Source organism: Engystomops pustulosus, chromosome 11 (genome assembly GCF_040894005.1).
Source record: "Engystomops pustulosus chromosome 11, aEngPut4.maternal, whole genome shotgun sequence".
NCBI lineage: Eukaryota > Metazoa > Chordata > Amphibia > Anura > Leptodactylidae > Engystomops > Engystomops pustulosus.
This window is the reverse complement of record NC_092421.1, coordinates 20,060,257-20,080,335: the sequence shown is the minus strand read 5'-3', so window position 1 is coordinate 20,080,335 and position 20,079 is coordinate 20,060,257. Positions and strand designations below refer to the sequence as shown.

Below are 20,079 nucleotides of genomic sequence, written 5' to 3'. Positions count from 1 at the left end.
CCGATGCAAAGGGTTAGGTAGGTGTTGCGAAATTGGTCCCGCTCCATGTCAGGAGCAGCTTGAAGAGTCTGATCACCTCACTAGGGAGTCTCCAGCATGGAAATCTAGTATGCAGCTGTAAGTCTGTGACTGGGAGGCAAGTGTTAATCTCATTGTCCAATTGTATGCTCCATGTTACTATGATGGTAGGAGAAAGCTGGTTGGACAAGGGACCTGCCAGCTCACAAGGGGAGGTTATAAAGCCTCTTGTAACTGAAAAGTTCCAGGTCAGCCTGGAGGGTCGGGCAGTCCAGGAAGCAGAGGTGTCTGTGGCTGCTGCCCTGACATGAGGCCTAAAGTGAAGCTCCACCAGAAGGACTCTGCTCCAACTGCGTTCACACCTTCCTGAGGACCTGAGCTGAAACCATCTACCTCCATCCAGCTGAAGATTTGCTGCTGTTATGGACTTGGCCAACAAAGAACTGTAAGTTATGCTTCACCAATGTGCCAGTGAGTGATCCCTGGATTAGGCTGTATACCATCAAGGGTACCCCATCTTTCATCACCAGGGATCCCAATCTACAAACCAGGGTTGATCCAGGGAGACACCTACCCTGCTAATCTCTGCCTCCATTTTCTTGCACACACCACCTGCTGGAGACCTACCAGTCTGTGGGCATGACCTCCTGATACCAAGCCTCGTGATCATTGCCCTTAGCCAAGCCGCACTAGCCAGGCACTCTGGTATTTAGGACCCTGGCGTCCTCCACCCATAGAAAAAGGCTAAGCCTCGGTGGGGGATGTTGCATCAGCAGCCTTCTTTTCCTAGCTCTGGCAGGGCCGGCTCCAGGTTTTAATGGGTGACAGAGCATTAGTAGGCCCCTTTGTGGGCCACCCTCCAGTGGACACACTGACCCCCTCCCTCCCCCTGCGGACACACTGACCCCCTTCAGGAAGGGAAAAAACTCACTTTTCCTGGTACCCCTGGAGCAGCGCACGAACAGCCTCCATCTTTCTTCGGCCTGGGCCTCCTGTACGCGCCGGCTCTGAAGCCGGCACACGTCACCATGTGCGCCGACTTCAGAGCCGTCGCATAACATGCGGAGCGCCACTTCATGGGAACTGGGACAGGTGAGTTTTAGATTCTGCCTCTATACTGTGCTCCCAACGAGTGCAGCATAAAGGCAGAAAAGTATTGATCCGGATGGTGATCAATTGTACCAGTGTTCTATAGCGACACTGGTACAATTGATCCGATGGGCCCAAGTGGGCCCCTCCAGCCGGGCCTGAATTCTGGACAACTCAAATCAGAGAGAAATGCTTGTCTTTTTTTGACTACTTTATGTGTATAACCTTGTTTTTCGACAAGACATAAGACAATGCTCAGAATCCTAGAATTCCTAAGCTCTTAGATGGGATAACTTCCAGAAAGATTGTATTAAGGATGAGATAAGTGGCGCAGGCAGCACCCGCTAGCAGCCTCCCAACTGGTTGTATGGGTTCATCCCACATTTCTGGGGAGGCATTAGATGACTACGTGTAAATACATGCCATCCAATAATCCAGATGCTTGGGAGGTGCTGGAGCTGGTGAGATTGTTTTCTGTGACATTTCTCATGATTCATCGGTGGACGTGGAGCTTTCTGCTGTAGAAACACCAGCGGTGCCAGAATTGTGTGTTGTTGAGTAAAAACTTGGATTAGCTTAACCCCTTCACGGTGGGCAGGGGGCATTACATGGGTTGGAGTTGGGTAGGAGCTAAATACGGAGCACACATTTTGTCAGGGGGGAAACCGGACTACCTGGAAAAAAAATTTTTGGTTGCAGCCGGTCCCTTGTTACAAAAAGGTTGGGAACGGCTTCATTATACAGACAGATATTTATTCACAGAAAGTGACCTTCTACGAGTCATAAAACTACTTGACAGTGTGACCCTATTAAAGGGGTTGTCAGACAATTTTAAAAACTCTGCAGGTTGGCCGTACCCAAACATTCCCAGGTACACGGCCCCTCCGCTCTAACAACTTCCTGCAGCCGGCAAAGTTCCAACTGCAAAGTTTTTGGAATAGTCTGACAACCCCTTTAAAGATCATCTTTGCAAAAAATAAAATAAAAAAAAAATAAAAAAAATTAGCATTTTGCACTGGAAAAAACTGAACAGTCTTTCAGATTTGGTTTTGTGGTTCTTCTTTATTTTATATATTATTACACATGAAATAAATCAGGAGCACGGGGAGTTTAAGAAGATTTTATTATTTTAGAAAACATTGACTGAACTTTTTTTTTTTTTTAAATAAGCCACTAGGGGATATAAAAAAAAGGGAGGGGGGAGGGGGCACGATTGGAGGGATTATAAGTGGGGGGGCAATTGAAAAAGCCACCAAAAGAGGGTTTTACGAGCAGGGGGGTATAGAAAAAGGGGCGTGTGGGCGAGCGTGCGTGCGTGTGCCTATTGAAAGTGGGGTTTTATATGTGGGGGCTAAAATGAGGGACAGTTTATTCTGGTGGGCCAAAGGAGGGACACTGTGTAGGAATACTATGGGAAGACAGACTACACCCCACACACATACAGCAAGTACCCCCATGTTATACACTGCACCCCACACACATACAGCATGTACCCCCATGTTATATACTGCACCCCCACACACACATACAGCATGTACCCCCCATGTTATACTGCCCCCCACACATACAGCATGTACCCCCCATGTTATAGACTGCACCCCCACACACATACAGCATGTACCCCATGTTATAGACTGCACCCACACACATACAGCATGTACCCCCCATGTTATAGACTGCACCCCACACACATATACAGCATGTACCCCCATGTTATAGACTGCACCCCACACACATACAGCATGTACCCCCATGTTATACACTGCACCCCACACATACAGCATGTACCCCCATGTTATAGACTGCACCCACACACATACAGCATGTACCCCATGTTATAGACTGCACCCACACACATACAGCATGTACCCCCCATGTTATAGACTGCACCCCACACACATACAGCATGTACCCCCCATGTTATAGACTGCACCCCACACACATACAGCATGTACCCCCCATGTTATACACTGCACCCCACACACATACAGCATGTACCCCCCATGTTATAGACTGCACCCCACACACATACAGCATGTACCCCCATGTTATAGACTGCACCCCACACACATACAGCATGTACCCCCATGTTATAGACTGCCCCCCCCACACACATACAGCATGTACCCCCTATGTTATACACTGCACCCCCACACACACATACAGCATGTACCCCCATGTTATAGACTGCACCCACACATACAGCATGTACCCCCATGTTATATACTGCACCCCCACACACATACAGCATGTACCCCCATGTTATAGACTGCACCCCACACACATACAGCATGTACCCCCATGTTATAGACTGCACCCACACACATACAGCATGTACCCCCATGTTATAGACTGCACCCCCACACATACAGCATGTACCCCCATGTTATACACTGCACCCCACACACATACAGCATGTACCCCCATGTTATACACTGCACCCCACACACATACAGCATGTACCCCATGTTATACACTGCACCCCACACACACATGCAGCATGTACCCCCATGTTATAGACTGCACCCCACACACATACAGCATGTACCCCCCATGTTATACACTGCACCCCCCCACACACACATCATGTACCCCCCATGTTATATACTGCACCCCCACACACACATACAGCATGTACCCCCCATGTTATAGACTGCACCCCACACACATACAGCATGTACCCCCATGTTATATACTGCACCCCCACACATACAGCATGTACCCCCATGTTATAGACTGCACCCCACACACATACAGCATGTACCCCCATGTTATAGACTGCACCCACACACATACAGCATGTACCCCCATGTTATAGACTGCACCCCCACACACATACAGCATGTACCCCCATGTTATAGACTGCACCCCACACACATACAGCATGTACCCCCCATGTTATAGACTGCACCCCCACACACATACAGCATGTACCCCCCATGTTATAGACTGCACCCCCACACACACACATCATGTACCCCCCATGTTATAGACTGCACCCCACACACATACAGCATGTACCCCCATGTTATATACTGCACCCCCACACATACAGCATGTACCCCCATGTTATAGACTGCACCCCACACACATACAGCATGTACCCCCATGTTATACACTGCACCCACACACATACAGCGTGTACCCCCATGTTATAGACTGCACCCCCACACACATACAGCATGTACCCCCATGTTATACACTGCACCACACACACATACAGCATGTACCCCCATGTTATACACTGCACCCCACACACACATGCAGCATGTACCCCCCATGTTATATACTGCACCCCCACACACACATACAGCATGTACCCCCCATGTTATAGACTGCACCCCACACACATACAGCATGTACCCCCATGTTATATACTGCACCCCCACACATACAGCATGTACTCCCATGTTATAGACTGCACCCCACACACATGCAGCATGTACCCCCATGTTATACACTGCACCACACACACATACAGCATGTACCCCCATGTTATACACTGCACCCCACACACACATGCAGCATGTACCCCCATGTTATACACTGCACCCCCACACATACAGCATGTACCCCCATGTTATAGACTGCACCCCACACACATACAGCATGTACCCCCATGTTATAGACTGCACCCACACACATACAGCATGTACCCCCATGTTATAGACTGCACCCACACACATACAGCATGTACCCCCATGTTATAGACTGCACCCCCACACACATACAGCATGTACCCCCATGTTATACACTGCACCACACACACATACAGCATGTACCCCCATGTTATACACTGCACCCCACACACACATGCAGCATGTACCCCCATGTTATAGACTGCACCCCACACACATACAGCATGTACCCCCCATGTTATACACTGCACCCCCACACACACACACATCATGTACCCCCCATGTTATAGACTGCACCTCCACACACATACAGCATGTACCCCCCATGTTATAGACTGCACCTCCACACACATACAGCATGTACCCCCCATGTTAGACTGCACCCCACACACACATACAGCATGTACCCCCATGTTATAGACTGCACCCCACACACATACAGCATGTACCCCCCATGTTATACACTGCACCCCACACACACACATCATGTACCCCCCATGTTATAGACTGCACCTCCACACACATACAGCATGTACCCCATGTTATACACTGCACCCCACACACATACAGCATGTACCCCCCATGTTATACACTGCACCCCACACACATACAGCATGTACCCCCCATGTTATAGACTACACCCCCACACATACAGCATGTACCCCCCCCTGTTATACACTGCACCCCACACACACATACAGCATGTACCCATGTTACAGACTGCACCCACACACATACAGCATGTACCCCCCATGTTAGACTGCACCCCACACACATACAGCATGTACCCCCATGTTATAGACTGCACCCCCACACACATACAGCATGTACCCCCATGTTATAGACTGCACCCCCACACATACAGCATGTACCCCCCATGTTATAGACTGCCCCCCCACATACAGCATGTACCCCCCATGTTATATACTGCACCCCACACACATACAGCATGTACCCCCATGTTATACACTGCACCCCACACATACAGCATGTACCCCCCATGTTATAGACTACACTCCCACACATACAGCATGTACCCCCCCCCCCATGTTATAGACTGCACCCCACACACACATACAGCATGTACCCCCATGTTATAGACTGCACCCCACACATACAGCATGTACCCCCCATGTTATAGACTGCACCCCCACACATACAGCATGTACCCCATGTTATACACTGCACCCCACACACATACAGCATGTACCCCCATGTTATAGACTGCACCCCACACACATACAGCATGTACCCCCATGTTATATACTGCACCCCACACACATACAGCATGTACCCCCATGTTATATACTGCACCCCCACACATACAGCACGTACCCCCATGTTATATACTGCACCCCCACACATACAGCATGTACCCCCATGTTATAGACTGCACCCCACACACACAGCATGTACCCCCATGTTATATACTGCACCCCCACACATACAGCATGTACCCCCATGTTATAGACTGCACCCCTCACACATACAGCATGTACCCCCCATGTTATATACTGCACCCCCACACATACAGCATGTACCCCCATGTTATATACTGCACCCCCACACATACAGCATGTACCCCCATGTTATAGACTGCACCCCCACACATACAGCATGTACCCCCCATGTTATAGACTGCACCCCCACACATACAGCATGTACCCCCATGTTATAGACTGCACCCCTCACACATACAGCATGTACCCCCATGTTATAGACTGCACCCCACACACACAGCATGTACCCCCATGTTATATACTGCACCCCCACACATACAGCATGTACCCCCATGTTATAGACTGCACCCCTCACACATACAGCGTGTACCACCCATTTATAATGTATGTAGCCATTAGAGCCCTCACATTTCACCACACACCTACCAAGGCTCCTCTATGTTCCCCTCGGAGCCCGGGCTTCTCTGCATATCTTACCCTTTCCACACCTGCAGCCGCCCGCACACATTACACCCAGCTCCCAGGACCCTCCACTATACCTTGGAAAAAGTGACGAAATCACGCCCCCGCCTATATCACCTCGGTCACATGATCTGGAGTGACATGTGACCAGTGACGTCACGATCATCCTGGTATTGCTCCCCTAGTGTGATATATACAGCGCCTGCTCCTGCTGTCACGAGGGGGCGGGGCGTGACGTCACCGGCGGGCTGCAGCACTGGCGGTTACATTCGGGCACTGGCAGCAGGGACATGACCCCTCGGCGGTCTCCGGTCTCATAGTCCCCAGCGCCCGGTTATACGCAGCAGAGAAGGGGCGGCTGCTGACGCCCCCTCCCCGGGCTTCTACTTGCAGTTATGGGAGATCCCGCGCAGCCTGCAGCGGCCTCAGCCCCGTACACACAGAACGGCTTCCATACACCCGCCGCCAGCGAGCATGGAGCCGGCCACCAGCGCTCACCCCCGGACTCCCTGCAGCAGGGCTCCCCGGCCAAGAAGAGCCGGATCAGGAGAAGACTGGACTCCGGCAGGAGGAGCAGACCCCGTAAGTGGCTACAATGGTGGTCCTCAGCCATGTATCCATCCTCCATACATGTACCCATGTGTCACACCACACCTCACATCATGTAACATCCAGTGCCCATTCTGTGCCTGCAATATCAAAGTCATATCAAAGGCAGAGCAGCTAGGGACGGGTCACACAGTGCGGTATGCAAGCCGCATCTGATACAGTCAGGGCTGTAATACAGGGCCTAGTGTGCACAAAGGCCGATTTTATTCCCACTAGTTGATGATCACAATATGAATAGTATCCGTGATCTGATGAGCTTGGGGTGATCGCACTGCACTGCCCATGTCGGGCATGGATTGGTGACAGATCGCTCAGTGCACTGCTTACAATCAATGCCGAGTTAAATGCCTGCCCGGCTCATCCAATCAGCAGAGCGGAGGCGTGGACACACCCACTGACACCACAGGGGGGCCGGTTTGCGCTCAGCCAATCAGGAGGCGGGCAGCGCGGCTATTGTAGTTGTATGGAGCGCAGTACAACATGAGACGTTTCGCAATTTGTGTTCAGGAGAGAAATCTGTGACCTTGTTCCTAGTAAATCCAGACGGGACTGTGCAGGGATGCGGAGCTGTAGGGACGAGACTGCCGCCAGATAACGCTGCGTCTGAACGGAGCTCAACATGAAGCTGACTGACGGAAAGAGGCATTGTAAGTAGTGAGGATGCAGGGGCGCAGCTAGACCCTGCTATCTAATACAGGACTGTGGAAAGTCGTGCACTGATTGGGCAGATCAGATCGCATCATGATGAGCATCTCTGATAACTGAAGTTTTTGTCCTGTATATGTGGATTTCTGGATAAGATGTTCACTGATGTATATAGTGTAAGTGTATGAGCACCTATAGACTGTATAGATGTATATTGTATCTACCTACTTTCCTGGTATCTCTACATACATATACAATCATTGCTTCTTAATTCTGCCTAAAATTCTTATTTCTTATGTTAAGGAATGATTTCTATATGGTTCAACAAATCTCCTATCTAGTTTACATCACTGTCAATATTTTTCTTGTGAGGACTAGGGGTGCACCAGCCATGAGGTGAGTTGAGCCTCTCGCCTTCAGCAGCAACACCAGCAGCATGGTAGTGGGCAGCATCAGGACCTGCCACTTAAAAACAGTGTCTCTGCTCACCCAGCGTCTATACTGGTGTCTAAGATGCTGCACAGAGAACCCACATACTATAGACTGATATAGTTTTAGGGTGGAGTGAGGCGCCATTCTACAGCTCGCCTCAGGCAGCAGAAAGTTTAGATTCACTCCTGTATCCAGGGACTCATTCCTTCTAAACTCACCTTTTAAAATTATGCTAATTAGCAAGAAGGGCTAGAGCTTCATGGTAGGAGCACTTTCCCACTCGGGCTGAATTCCCACTTGGCATTTTTGTCCCGTTTTATAAAACGCATCCAAAATGAAAGCAGGAGGGCCACATGAAATGTGAAGCGCTTATGCGTTTTGGCCAAGCCCCTCCCACTTCCATTTTGGATGCATTTAAAAATGCAACAAAAACGCTGTGCAGCGGCCTAACAGTGTGCTGTACATTCCTCTTCTGCAGTGAGATGACATCAGGCAGAGGAAGGGGTGAGGTGCTGATGGAGCAGGAGGGGAGACAGTGTAAAAGCCAGTGAAGCTACAGCATGGAGGGGCTCTTCTGGCTCAATAGCATAATCTTAAAAGTTGATTTTAGTAGGAAGGAGGCAATGGATAACAAATATAAGAAGATTACCACAGTTGCGGTGCCTGGATCTATGAGTAAGTGCCCCTGGTTTATCATGATGGATTTTGATCTTCAAAAAGATTTGGGTAAATACAGAGTCTTGTGTTCCTACTGCAAAAATATTCACTGTGATCTTGACCCTATGATAACTCCTACTGATAGAAGCACAGCACTGGAAGAGTTGTCATAGGGATGAGCGCTTCTACTATGCAGGGCTCAAGTGCAGTTTGGCATATAGGCTCATGTTTTTTTTTTTTTTGGGGGGGGGGTTGAGGGTAAATGCTGAGAAATAACTTTTATAAATCATTTACATCATTTTAAAAATTATGGGACTTGCGGGTCGCTGAGATATCTTCAGGATTTTAAGGCCAAGTTATAAGGAGCGCACACAGTTATTAGTCCTAATTAAGAAGGTTGTCCTTGTGACCTGTCTACGGGTGAAGCACGTTTTTCTTGTTTGGTGGGATATTTACATGGTGTTGGTGACTGCAGAGTGACTTGTTATTAGCAGCGGGGTAACTTTTGGTTCTGAATGAGCAATGTAGCTGAGGGCTAAGTGGCCCTTTGTATCGGGTAATGTGAGGACAATGGGTAACGGTAAATAGGTGCGGTCACTTTCAGTTTATGTTGTCTCATCTGTTCTATAGGCTATAAAGGGGGGGGTATGGTTTATATAATTCCCTAATCTCTATATAATTCCTCATTTGCCCTGTGGTTCTTAGAACAGATTATTGGGGCACGGGCAGATTCCTTTTAAAGGAGCCTTTATCCTGCACTACCTGGATCTCCGGTCAGCTCCATAGAGATTAATGGCTTCTCCATTACTCTGACTGAGTGATGAGGGGTCCAACGGAGGTGTGTGTGGGACCCCATTGGTCCCCTCGTTTTTATGATCTGTGGGGGTCTCATCACAGAGACCCCCCACTGTTCAGCAAGTTAGGCCCTATCCTGTGGATAGGACCTACCTTGTGTTTGTGGGAAAACCCCCTTAAGGCCAGCGGCACACGTGGCGTTTTGGGCCGTTAGCTCTAAGGCTGCATTCACATAGCCGTATGGGTGACATATATACATCCCCCATAGACGGCAATGGGCGCATGGCACCCTACGGGAACGGTACGGTGCTGCACAAGTGCGGCAACGTACCATTTGGTATCCCGTGAAAAGAAGGGACATGTCCTATCTTTTCCCGGAATACGGCACCGTGCGCTCACCCCCTCCTCCTCTCCCTGGCGCCAACGTGTGCCCGCCTTGTTAAGGTACGATGGGCACACATGCAGGCTGTTGTATATAACTACTTGTTGTACTAAACAACAACAGTAATTTGATATTTACAAACATTGTAATAAAATGTTGCCCTGAAACATCATAACTTGCAACTTTCATAGATAAACCGCTTATGAAATTGACCCCAGTGGGAATCCAACCATTCCGCAGGCACCAGAAACCAACCAATATCATCCAAATTCTAATGCATTTTCAGATGCGATTTTGCAGAGATGAGGGGTTGAAGGTCAGCCTTTGCTTTGCACAGGGTGATTTTTGCACCGCAAGCTGCTGCAGTTAAGTAACATATTGCAAATCCTGATTTTGCCGTCGAAAGCCATTAACGCAGCAGTTAAGCAAACATAGATCAGAACATAGGCGAATACTTTTTCACAATGGCTTGGATTGTAAAGTGCAATAAAGTCTACTTCACATTCGTCCTTGGACTATAAACCGTGTTTGTTGGAACTTGGTTTATATTACATACAGTGATTGCATTGTAGATCCAGACTGTAAATCCCCGGTCTGACCCGTTAACTGATGTTAAAAGCTTATAGGTAACAAAGCAATTGCACAGGAATATTATGAAACTGCATGACAGGCAATTCCCTTACATCCACCTATTATTGAATATTTACCCCTTGAGTTACATGTCTGCAGGGGATGGTAACAGAATGACTTATTGGGTTCTGCCTGCGCCTGGATGTAAATGTTGCCTTACAATGCATCCAATTACAGAGATATATTTAGCAGAGTATTGAATACATTCTCAGGGTGGAATACAATAGGAATTATAGTCTCCTTACAAGCAGTATTTATCACACAATAGAATGGAGTGGGCTTGGGAAAATCACATTGCCAAAGTCCCTTTTGCAGAATACAGGCTGTCTATGTTCAACCTTTTTTATCTGTTTTAATATTTGAACTCTTCCACCAATATAACACGATTAATCTAATCTAAGGTTTATTAAACAGAAAAAAAACATCCACAACAGCCCCCCCCCCCCCCCCCTTGACTATCTCTGTGGTTTTGGCAGCTACAACCTACCCCCCCCCCCCCTTCCCATCATCTTGACTAGTTCGGTAGTTGAGGCAGCCACCGGCTTACTAGCTCATGGTTGGGGCAGCTAACGGGTTATCAGGCTGACACGTGAGAGGGAAAATCTTGCAATGTGCTAAAGGCAGTAGCTCATAATTTATGTGTGACAGATGCTTTTGTATAGTGGTAATTATAGCTTTATAGGATTATGATACATGTATGGTAAAAACATGTAGCAGTCACCTTTTTCTGGTCGTATGGTGCCTACAGCGGTATTCACTAATCCGCTATCCAGACACCTCACAGGCAGGATCCTTTAGATCCCTGTGGCCTTAAAGGAAATCTACCACCAGGATGAAGGTTTGTAAACCAAGCACACTGACATACTGGTGCGTGCCCTCTCTGGCAGAAGCTGCTCTTCTTGTAGCTTTGTATGCTTTTGTTTTTAAGAAAAAGAGGTTTTAAAAATCATGCAGATGAGCCTTCGGGGCTCCAAGCTCCATTGATATCAATGGAGTCTGAAGCCCCTGAGGCTCATTTGCTAATTTGTGAAACCTTTTTATTGTAAAAACAAGGTCCTAAGAAGCTAAAAGGAAAGCAGAACCTGCCAGAGGGGGCTCTCACCAGTATGTCAGTGTGCTTGGTTTACAATCCTTCATCCTGGTGGTAGATTTCCTCTAACCTTAGGCTACCTCCACATGTACCTGCGCTATTCAATGGACACATGCACCTGTTTTTCACTTATCTGTGTGTAGGCTGTAGAAATCTTAGAGCAGGTCCTATTCCTGCTTATGTTTGCAGCTTGAGTTCTCCCATAGAAGTCCATGGGAACGTTAAAAATAAAGAAAAAAAAAGCAAGTTTTTATAAGAAATGTGCCCTGTTGAATGTGCCCTGTTGCCTTATTGATCATCAAGTACAACCACCACCTCAAATGGTACAACTGTGAATGTGCTATAAATGCTCTAAATGGGAATACCCGGCTGCCATAGAGGGCAGAACAATAGGTTATATTATTCCCATTGCACACAAAACCCCTTTATTATTGCCTTTCTATTCGTGTTGTATCAAACATGAATGTGAACATGGCCTGATGTATTAAAGGGATTTTATTACTTCTCTATTCACTTAATAAAATAAGCTCCTTCCCTTGGTTAACTTCTACAATGGATATTTGCCAAGATTGAAGTTGACTACCTAGGGCAGTGATGGCGAACCTTTTAGAGACCGAGTGCCCAAACTACAACCAGGACCCACTTATTTATCGCAATGTGCCAACACAAAAATTTTATTTGTGAGTTCATATTAGCCCCCTGAAGACATCAATAAAGCAGAAAATAGAAGAAATTTGGATGATCATTGTACCTACCCCCACGGTCCCATAAACAGGAAGAATTGTCAGGGCCGGAGCAGGAGCTACAGTGATAATCCAGATCTGTCCACACCTTTCCACTCCTCCGGTAGTCCCAGGTAGAGCTGTCACTTTAATATATCTCTGTGCACAGCAAGTCCTGGGCTGTCTGGGACTGCAGGAAGATACCTGGAGTCATCTCTGGTGATGGCCTGAGTGCCCACAGAAAGGGCTCTGAGTGCCACCTCTGGCACACGTGCCATAGGTTAGCCACCACTGACCTAGGGGGATGTCCTGTTATCAGTCATGGACATGTACTGAGTCTATGCTTTGTTATTAAAGGGCACATAATGATAAACTTGACACGTCAGAAAATTTTGATCTGTATACCAGGAGAACAAAGTAGAAAGAGCTTAACTTTCTTCAAGTGGAATGAGCTGCGACAGTTTCTAACAAGGGATAGTATAGTGCAAAGATGGTACGTTATTACCGCCATCCCCAGAGTGAATATAACAAACCAGGAAAGTGTTTAATCGAGGACCAAAACCAGTGCACCTGCTACGAAATTCAGATGCTTTGTAGTAGAACTACAAATATTTTCAATGACTTTTCAGATGTAACAAATACATTATAATATAATAATAATAATATAATATTATTATTATATTGCAAGGTGCAGAAGAGTAGAGGATATGCTCTTCAATGGAAACCCTTTTGCAGCTTTGGCCAAAAACGGAACCATAGTTACATTTTTTACACCGTTGAAAAAGTCACATGTCCATCGAGTTCAACCAAGGAAAGGAAGGGATTGGGTGAGGAAGGGATTTAAGGGAAGAACTCTATATTATAACATAACCATCAATGTTCTTTCGATGTAAAATGGTATCTACAGCCTTCTTAAAAGCGCTCTGCTGTCCCTACTGTGAACAGCGCATGAGCTCGGCTGTTCCACAGATTTGCAGTTCTCACAGTAAAAAAAAAAAAAAGCCCCGTTGCCTCTGGAGATTAAACCTTGTTTATTCCCCCTCATATTTGGATTTGATTTAACCTGGAACAACTTTTCACCATAGTACAGTTGTCATTTAGCGTTTAAATAGGACTGTTACACAAGCAGGAGTTAAATGTCTGATTTCAGGGAAGAGGAATAGAGGTCTCTAAGACCCAGATGTAAATGTGGCTTCAAACGCATGCCTAATCACCGCTTAATTCATTTCCATGGAAATGGAGAAGGGCATTTTGTGGCCATCACCTCCGTCTACCTTTGGGTATGTTGTTGGCTTCTGCAAAGCTGCAAGAGCCATGTCCATAAGTTTTGCTTGAATTGTGTTTTCTAACGTGATTCAAGCTCCATTCAACCTAATTTTTTTGCTCTGGGTGTTGCTTTCCAAAACTACCAAACAGGTGTTTTGCCTTTTTTATCCAGCAAGTGTTTACGTCTAAACGCATCTGCAATTGGGAGTTACTCCTCCCCAACGAGCTTTAAGCGGACACAGCCTAATATCAATTCACTACCCCTTCCCATCCCAATTATCTTTTATCTCAGATTGGCCACCTCCCAAAACACATGGAGGCCGATTTCCCACGTGCCGTTTTAGTCAGGTTTTTAAACATAAGCGTTTTGGCCAAAACCCCTCCCACTTGCATTTTGGATGAGTTTAAAAACGCTACAAAAAGCCACGTGGGAAACCGGCCTGAGGTAACATTGCGTTTCCTGAACATTTAATAAACGTGCAGGAAACATAATGTTAACTATGTGTGATTGGGGGTGGAGCCTTTTTAAAATGCAATGAAAATGACACGTGTGAATCCATGTGCCATTTCCTAGGTTCCAAAAAGGCTTAGGGCGCGTTCACACGTTGAGTTTTGGTCACGTTTTCATTGCGTTTGAAACGCATTTACAACAGCTGATGAGAGGTGATTTGCCTAATTACATTACTGTTTACGTTTGTAAATGCAATGTTAACACATACGTTAACATCGCGTTTATGATGCGTTTTGTAAACGGAAATGTTAAACAGTGATGTAATTAGGCAAATCACCCCTCCTCAGCTGTTGTATATGCGTTTCAAACGCAATGAAAACGCAGGTCAAAACGCAACGTGTGAGCGCGCCCTTAAGAGCTTATGGTGCCACAGCATCAACTGCGTAGTTGGAGCACACTCATACGTTGCGTTTCGGATCCAAAACTCAAGTGGGAGGGGCTTGTACCCAAATGCATCTGAAACAACATGCGAACACGGCCTTAGAATTTTTGGAGAGGTGGTGACAAGACTTGCTACGTTAATTACTACAGGAACATCTTTAATCCATGGCACAGTCGTGGCACAGACTTGTGATATCAATGTCGTTTTCACTCTGTGTTGGCTTGATATTAAGTCTTTGGCTTATTGGAGTTCTGTGCCTTAACAGTTGAATTTTTTTAGGCTTTGAGTAGAGAACAGAAATAAACCTGCAGATTCAGCTAGAAGCTGGGTACAGTCTGCTATAATATACATTTGGTAAGTGGCAATGACGTGAGTACATTCTCATTAATCTCCATGAGCGATGGCAGTACACATTGGGAACAGCCGTTGATGATGTACAGTGATGACATCGTGACTATGCACACGTTATTCCAGTCTGGCATCGGGTCACATTGGGGCACATTTTACTTACCCGGTCCCTGCGCGATCCCCGATCCAGAATGTCCAACGAGGATGAAGTCTGCCGTGATTCACTGTGAGCGTGCGCTTGATTTCCTTCACTTCCCCGATCAGGTCCGTTGGAGTTCACCTTCTTCTTCCCGGTCCATTTAAGTGCTTGCGACACAATTTTAAATGTTAATTCCCTCGCATTGTCCGGATCGTCTGACGACCTGCCCCCGATTTGTGTTGCGTGAAAGCCGGCACAATCCGATCGCATGCGACGCAATCCCTGGCGCCATCCCCAAAAACGTTGGAAAACCCAACGCAAATGCGGCCGCGGGACATTAGTAAATAAGCTCCATTGTCTCATGCATGACTTGCTGACCGTCCAATGTGATCTGAAAAGTTCTGTAAAGGCAATTTTATTTAGCACTGCCCTTGAAACACTCCTGTGCCCATACAAGGTAGACACATTAGGATTTTGGGTCACACACACTGTGTTATCGTTTGAAGGTTTGCAAAAACGGACCACAGATCTGTCTGCGACTTTAGAACAGCGCACATTGTTTGCAGATAATCTTGCAGTGTAAATACGCCGTTAGCTGTCATGTACGGATAACGTGAGCTCTGCTAATGGTTATATTCCTGCTGCTCGTGCCTCATGTCTCCAGACCTTTCCCCCAGATAGCTATCGGCTGGAGCCCAGATCACGTTTCACCCTTCCAGTTACCACCTGCCTGCTTAGCCGTGTGACTGACAATGACCTGTAGGTGCGTAGCACAACAAACTTTTAACTATACTATCACCTTGCATCTACATCCACACATTCATGTATTTGCTGCGGATTCTCTATACAGACTCATACACCCGTGTTTTTTTTTTTTTTTTTCCCATTTTATTGTGTACTCCTGCCTTAAGGGGTTAAACTCTTTTCACATCTGTGCTATTATTAGTGCTTCAGAAGTCCATTTCATAAGCCAGACACTGAAAATACTGGATACACCTCATTTTCACTAAGGATAGGTTGTAGAAGCCCATAACAGCTGATTTTGTAAAGATGTCTTTTCTTTGCATTTGCATTAAAATATAACTGTGTTATAACTTACCGTGCACCCTGACAGAATAATTTTCGGAGTCCCAGGTTTGTTTTTGGTTTGGCTGCATTAAAAAAACAAAAGTGACTTGTCTGTGTTGCTCACTCACTCCTCAGCTCTCAGCCCCCACCTTTGTGCTGCTGTTCCCTCACACAAGGACAGAGCTCACAGTGTGCTGAGCTGACATCAGTGGGAGAGGGAGGAGCTGTACAGGAGCACAAAAGGTGAGAGCTGAGGAGTCTGCAGCGCAGACCAGTCATATATATTATTATTATTTTTTTAATTTATTTTTTTAATGCAGACAAACCAAAACAAACCTGGAACTCTGTCAGGGTGGAAGTTAAGCTAAAACACACTTGTAATAGAAATGCGCAGAACGGCATATTTGCAATGCAACCTGTCTAATAAAAATGAGGTACCTGGTGACAGGTTCCCTAAACCAATAGGTGAGGTTTGCAGGTCGTTACTCTATATTAAATTTCAAATTTCCTCAATCACACAGGTTCAAGGTCACGTTCACACACTGCATTTGAATTGCTTTTTGAAACGCAACTCGAAGCTGTGCGGAGGAGCTTGGTCCGATCGCATATGTGTTTAAATTGAAGCTGTCCATTCTTTGGATATGCTATAGATGTCATAGTTGAGAACGGGTGATTTTTGGGGAAATTGCATTCTATCCATATACCTCTATGTAGTTGCTGTGCCGTGCTGATGATCTGGTGATTATTTCACCCCATGCCTAGCGGAGAGAACAGCTCGCAGCTACATGTGGTGATTATACCGTCACCGCTATATTTAGAGCCAGATCACAACACTTGGCTGTTTTGTCTTAGTTGCCAAGTTATCAGGGCATTCAGGCGCGGGGAGGGCTCGTCCGATGTTTCCTCGCCCTGGTTGGCTGCTGTAGGAGCTGTAATAAGGATCCTGTTCTCGCTTTTTCCCAACACAGAAGGCTTTTCTCATGTTAACCAGTTTTGTAAAGAGGCCAAAATCCTCTCCAGTATATGAATGCCTCTGTGCCCAGATTACTGAGTATATTGTACTACAGACTGGTTTGGGTACGTTCTGTTATAAACCTACAGGGTTAAGGACCAGGGTTGGTAATTTGCGCCAGGACACAATTTCCGTTTTTTTACGTGGGGGTGGGGGAAATTGGGGCGTTAGCGTCCAGAATTTTCTTAGTCTATAATATTACATTCAAAGCTAATTTTTAAAGCGGTTAAAAATTTTGACAATTTTTAACTTTTTTTCTTTCTTTTTACTGTTGGGCCGCATTCAGGTGGATGTAGCTGTAGTCGGATGGGCATATGGCAGGCGTGCTGCTCACCTCTCCATAGAAAATAATGCCGCATGTCCATTCTTTCGGCAAACATGGAGTATGCCATGGCATGTCCCTCATATGTGCGTGTGAATGCACCCTAACAATGAGTAACCGTACAGAATTTTTAATACTGTTTGGCTTTTTGGCAAAACTTAAGACTATTTTAGGCTGGCTACTGATGTACAGGATAGGTAGATGCTAGTAATAAATAAAGATAAATTTAAAAAAAAGTACTGTACCCTCCAGTAGTTTTTAAAAAATTTTTTTCATTTTACTGTGCATCCACAGTTAAAATGAAGTATCTCTGTGACATTTGACACGATTTGGGCTGTGCTGGATCTAGATGGAACCAGCACCAATCGTTCACTACCAGCATCCAAGCGATCACATGTTTCACCATGTGCATGCATTGTTCGATCGAGTGCTGTGCATGAGAAACTGATATATCGGGGGATCCAACATTCCTCTGCCCGATCCCTCAGTCAGATTCTTAAAACCTGCACCTAAATATGTTATGTCGTGGGCTTTAGGGATCCAAACCACTGACCATAAATCTATAGTAGGTTGTTCCAAACCCAGTTAAAAGGCTATTACAACATCTGCAAATGGGGTCATTACTTTTTATATAGATTTCCATTGTGACTTTTGTATCAAATGTTCAGTTTTTAGGAAATCCATTTGCTTTCTTTGTTCTCATTACTTTGGAGCATTAAAATCAGTCCTGGTCATGTGATGCCGCAGTGCAGTCACCTGAACAAACAGGGTTTTATGCATTGGATTGGTTAGGGTAGGATTAGAGTTGCTGTATAACAAGTCACTGCTTGTATAAAATAATAACAATTGAAGCCTTTGTCTAAAAGAGATTTTTTTTTAATTTTTTTTTTTGCACATTTCTTTCAGCCTTCCCATGGTTTGGAATGGACATTGGCGGAACATTGGTGAAACTGGTTTATTTCGAGCCTAAAGATATCACTGCAGAAGAAGAACAGGAGGAGGTTGAGAACCTGAAGAGCATTAGGAAATACTTGACTTCAAACACTGCGTACGGTAAAACTGGCATCCGAGATGTCCATTTGGAACTGAAAAACTTGACCATGTGCGGCCGCAAGGGCAATCTGCACTTCATTCGTTTCCCCTCATGTGCCATGCACCGCTTCATCCAGATGGGGAGCGAGAAGAACTTCTCCAGCCTGCACACTACACTATGCGCCACCGGAGGGGGGGCCTACAAGTTTGAAGACGACTTCAGGACGGTATGTAGACTAAAAGGGCACGGTGTCACAAGTGCTTAGGAAAAGGTCTCAAAGTCCAACTTAATTTCCAAATAAACACCCGTTTTATAAGCCTACGACACGTGATAAAGAACAGCTGATATCTAGTGACGTAAAGCTTGTCTTCCCGAGAAACTTATTATCATAAAGTCCATAACAACACAGAATTTGACCAAAATATACATGCAACAAAGTAGGAGGGGATGTTATTAGGCTTATCATAGGAGATCTAGATTTCCTACACTTGCCCAAGAGCAAGTTTGTCGGTTCATGAGTTTGCAGGATTTCCGGTCCGAATTGAGGAACGCTGAATCGTATAGACGGGCTGGGTTGAGTTCAGTGTAGTTCTAGGTTCAGTCCAGCAAATCCTGCAAGCGCATGGAGTTAATTTGTCAGACCACCTGTGAGTCTGGAGCTCCAGTAATGGGTCTGTTGTGAAGAATCAACAAGACCAGGGGGGTAAGTGTCTGATCTACGGGGGGTCCGATCACTGGGAACTCTGCACCTCGTTAAGGGGTTGCGAATGGAGCCATATGCCACTTCATTTCCAAAGAGACTGAAGGCTGTACACACTGGGGCTCGTTTACCAAGGGTCCGCGGACCGCATTTTCGTCGGGTTTCCCGTCGATTTTTCCGATTAGCGCCGCATTTAATGGGTTTTTGGCGCGCCGGCTTTCACGCGACACAAATCGGGGGTCGTGGCCGTTGGGCGATCCGACGGATTCTGACAACGTGCAGGATTTGGCATCGTAAATTGTGTCGCAAGACATGCACTTACAAGCACCGGGAAGAAGAAGGTGCGACACATGCAGGATTTCGGGCGCACGATGTTGGTGAATCGCGCCGGACTTAATCTTCGTCGGACCATCCGGATCGGGGATCATGACAGGACCGGGTAAGTAAATGTGCCCCATTATGACCATTGCTGCATTTATACAATAGGAACAAGATTCGCCTTGAATGTGAATGTGGAGAGGTCTAACCCTCATGTTGTTTTCGCCCGCGTGCGAACCATAGAATGTGGTGATCCTTCCAATTTCCCTGGATTCTGTCTGGTAACAATCTTGTAACTATCTTGTAACAATCTGGCCTCTAATCCAAGATAAATGTCACACCTCAGTTTAC

At 46.3% G+C, this 20,079-nt stretch overlaps 1 protein-coding gene across 3 annotated transcripts in view; it reads left to right on the top strand.

Moving 5' to 3' along the window:
* The first annotated feature begins 322 nt into the window (after nt 1-322).
* Nucleotides 323-20,079, top strand: part of PANK1 (pantothenate kinase 1) — a 30,504-nt gene continuing 10,747 nt past the window's right edge. The window contains exons 1-3 of one of the 3 annotated variants that reach the window (XM_072131127.1): nt 7,164-7,249; nt 7,811-7,923; nt 18,584-18,936. In XM_072131127.1, coding sequence (XP_071987228.1) covers nt 7,896-7,923; nt 18,584-18,936 — 381 coding nt within the window. In that variant the 5' untranslated portion in view covers nt 7,164-7,249; nt 7,811-7,895. Of the gene's footprint in view, nt 464-6,872; nt 7,250-7,810; nt 7,924-18,583; nt 18,937-20,079 lie in introns of those variants that run through there. The other 2 variants (XM_072131128.1, XM_072131126.1) reach the window with 2 other exon arrangements.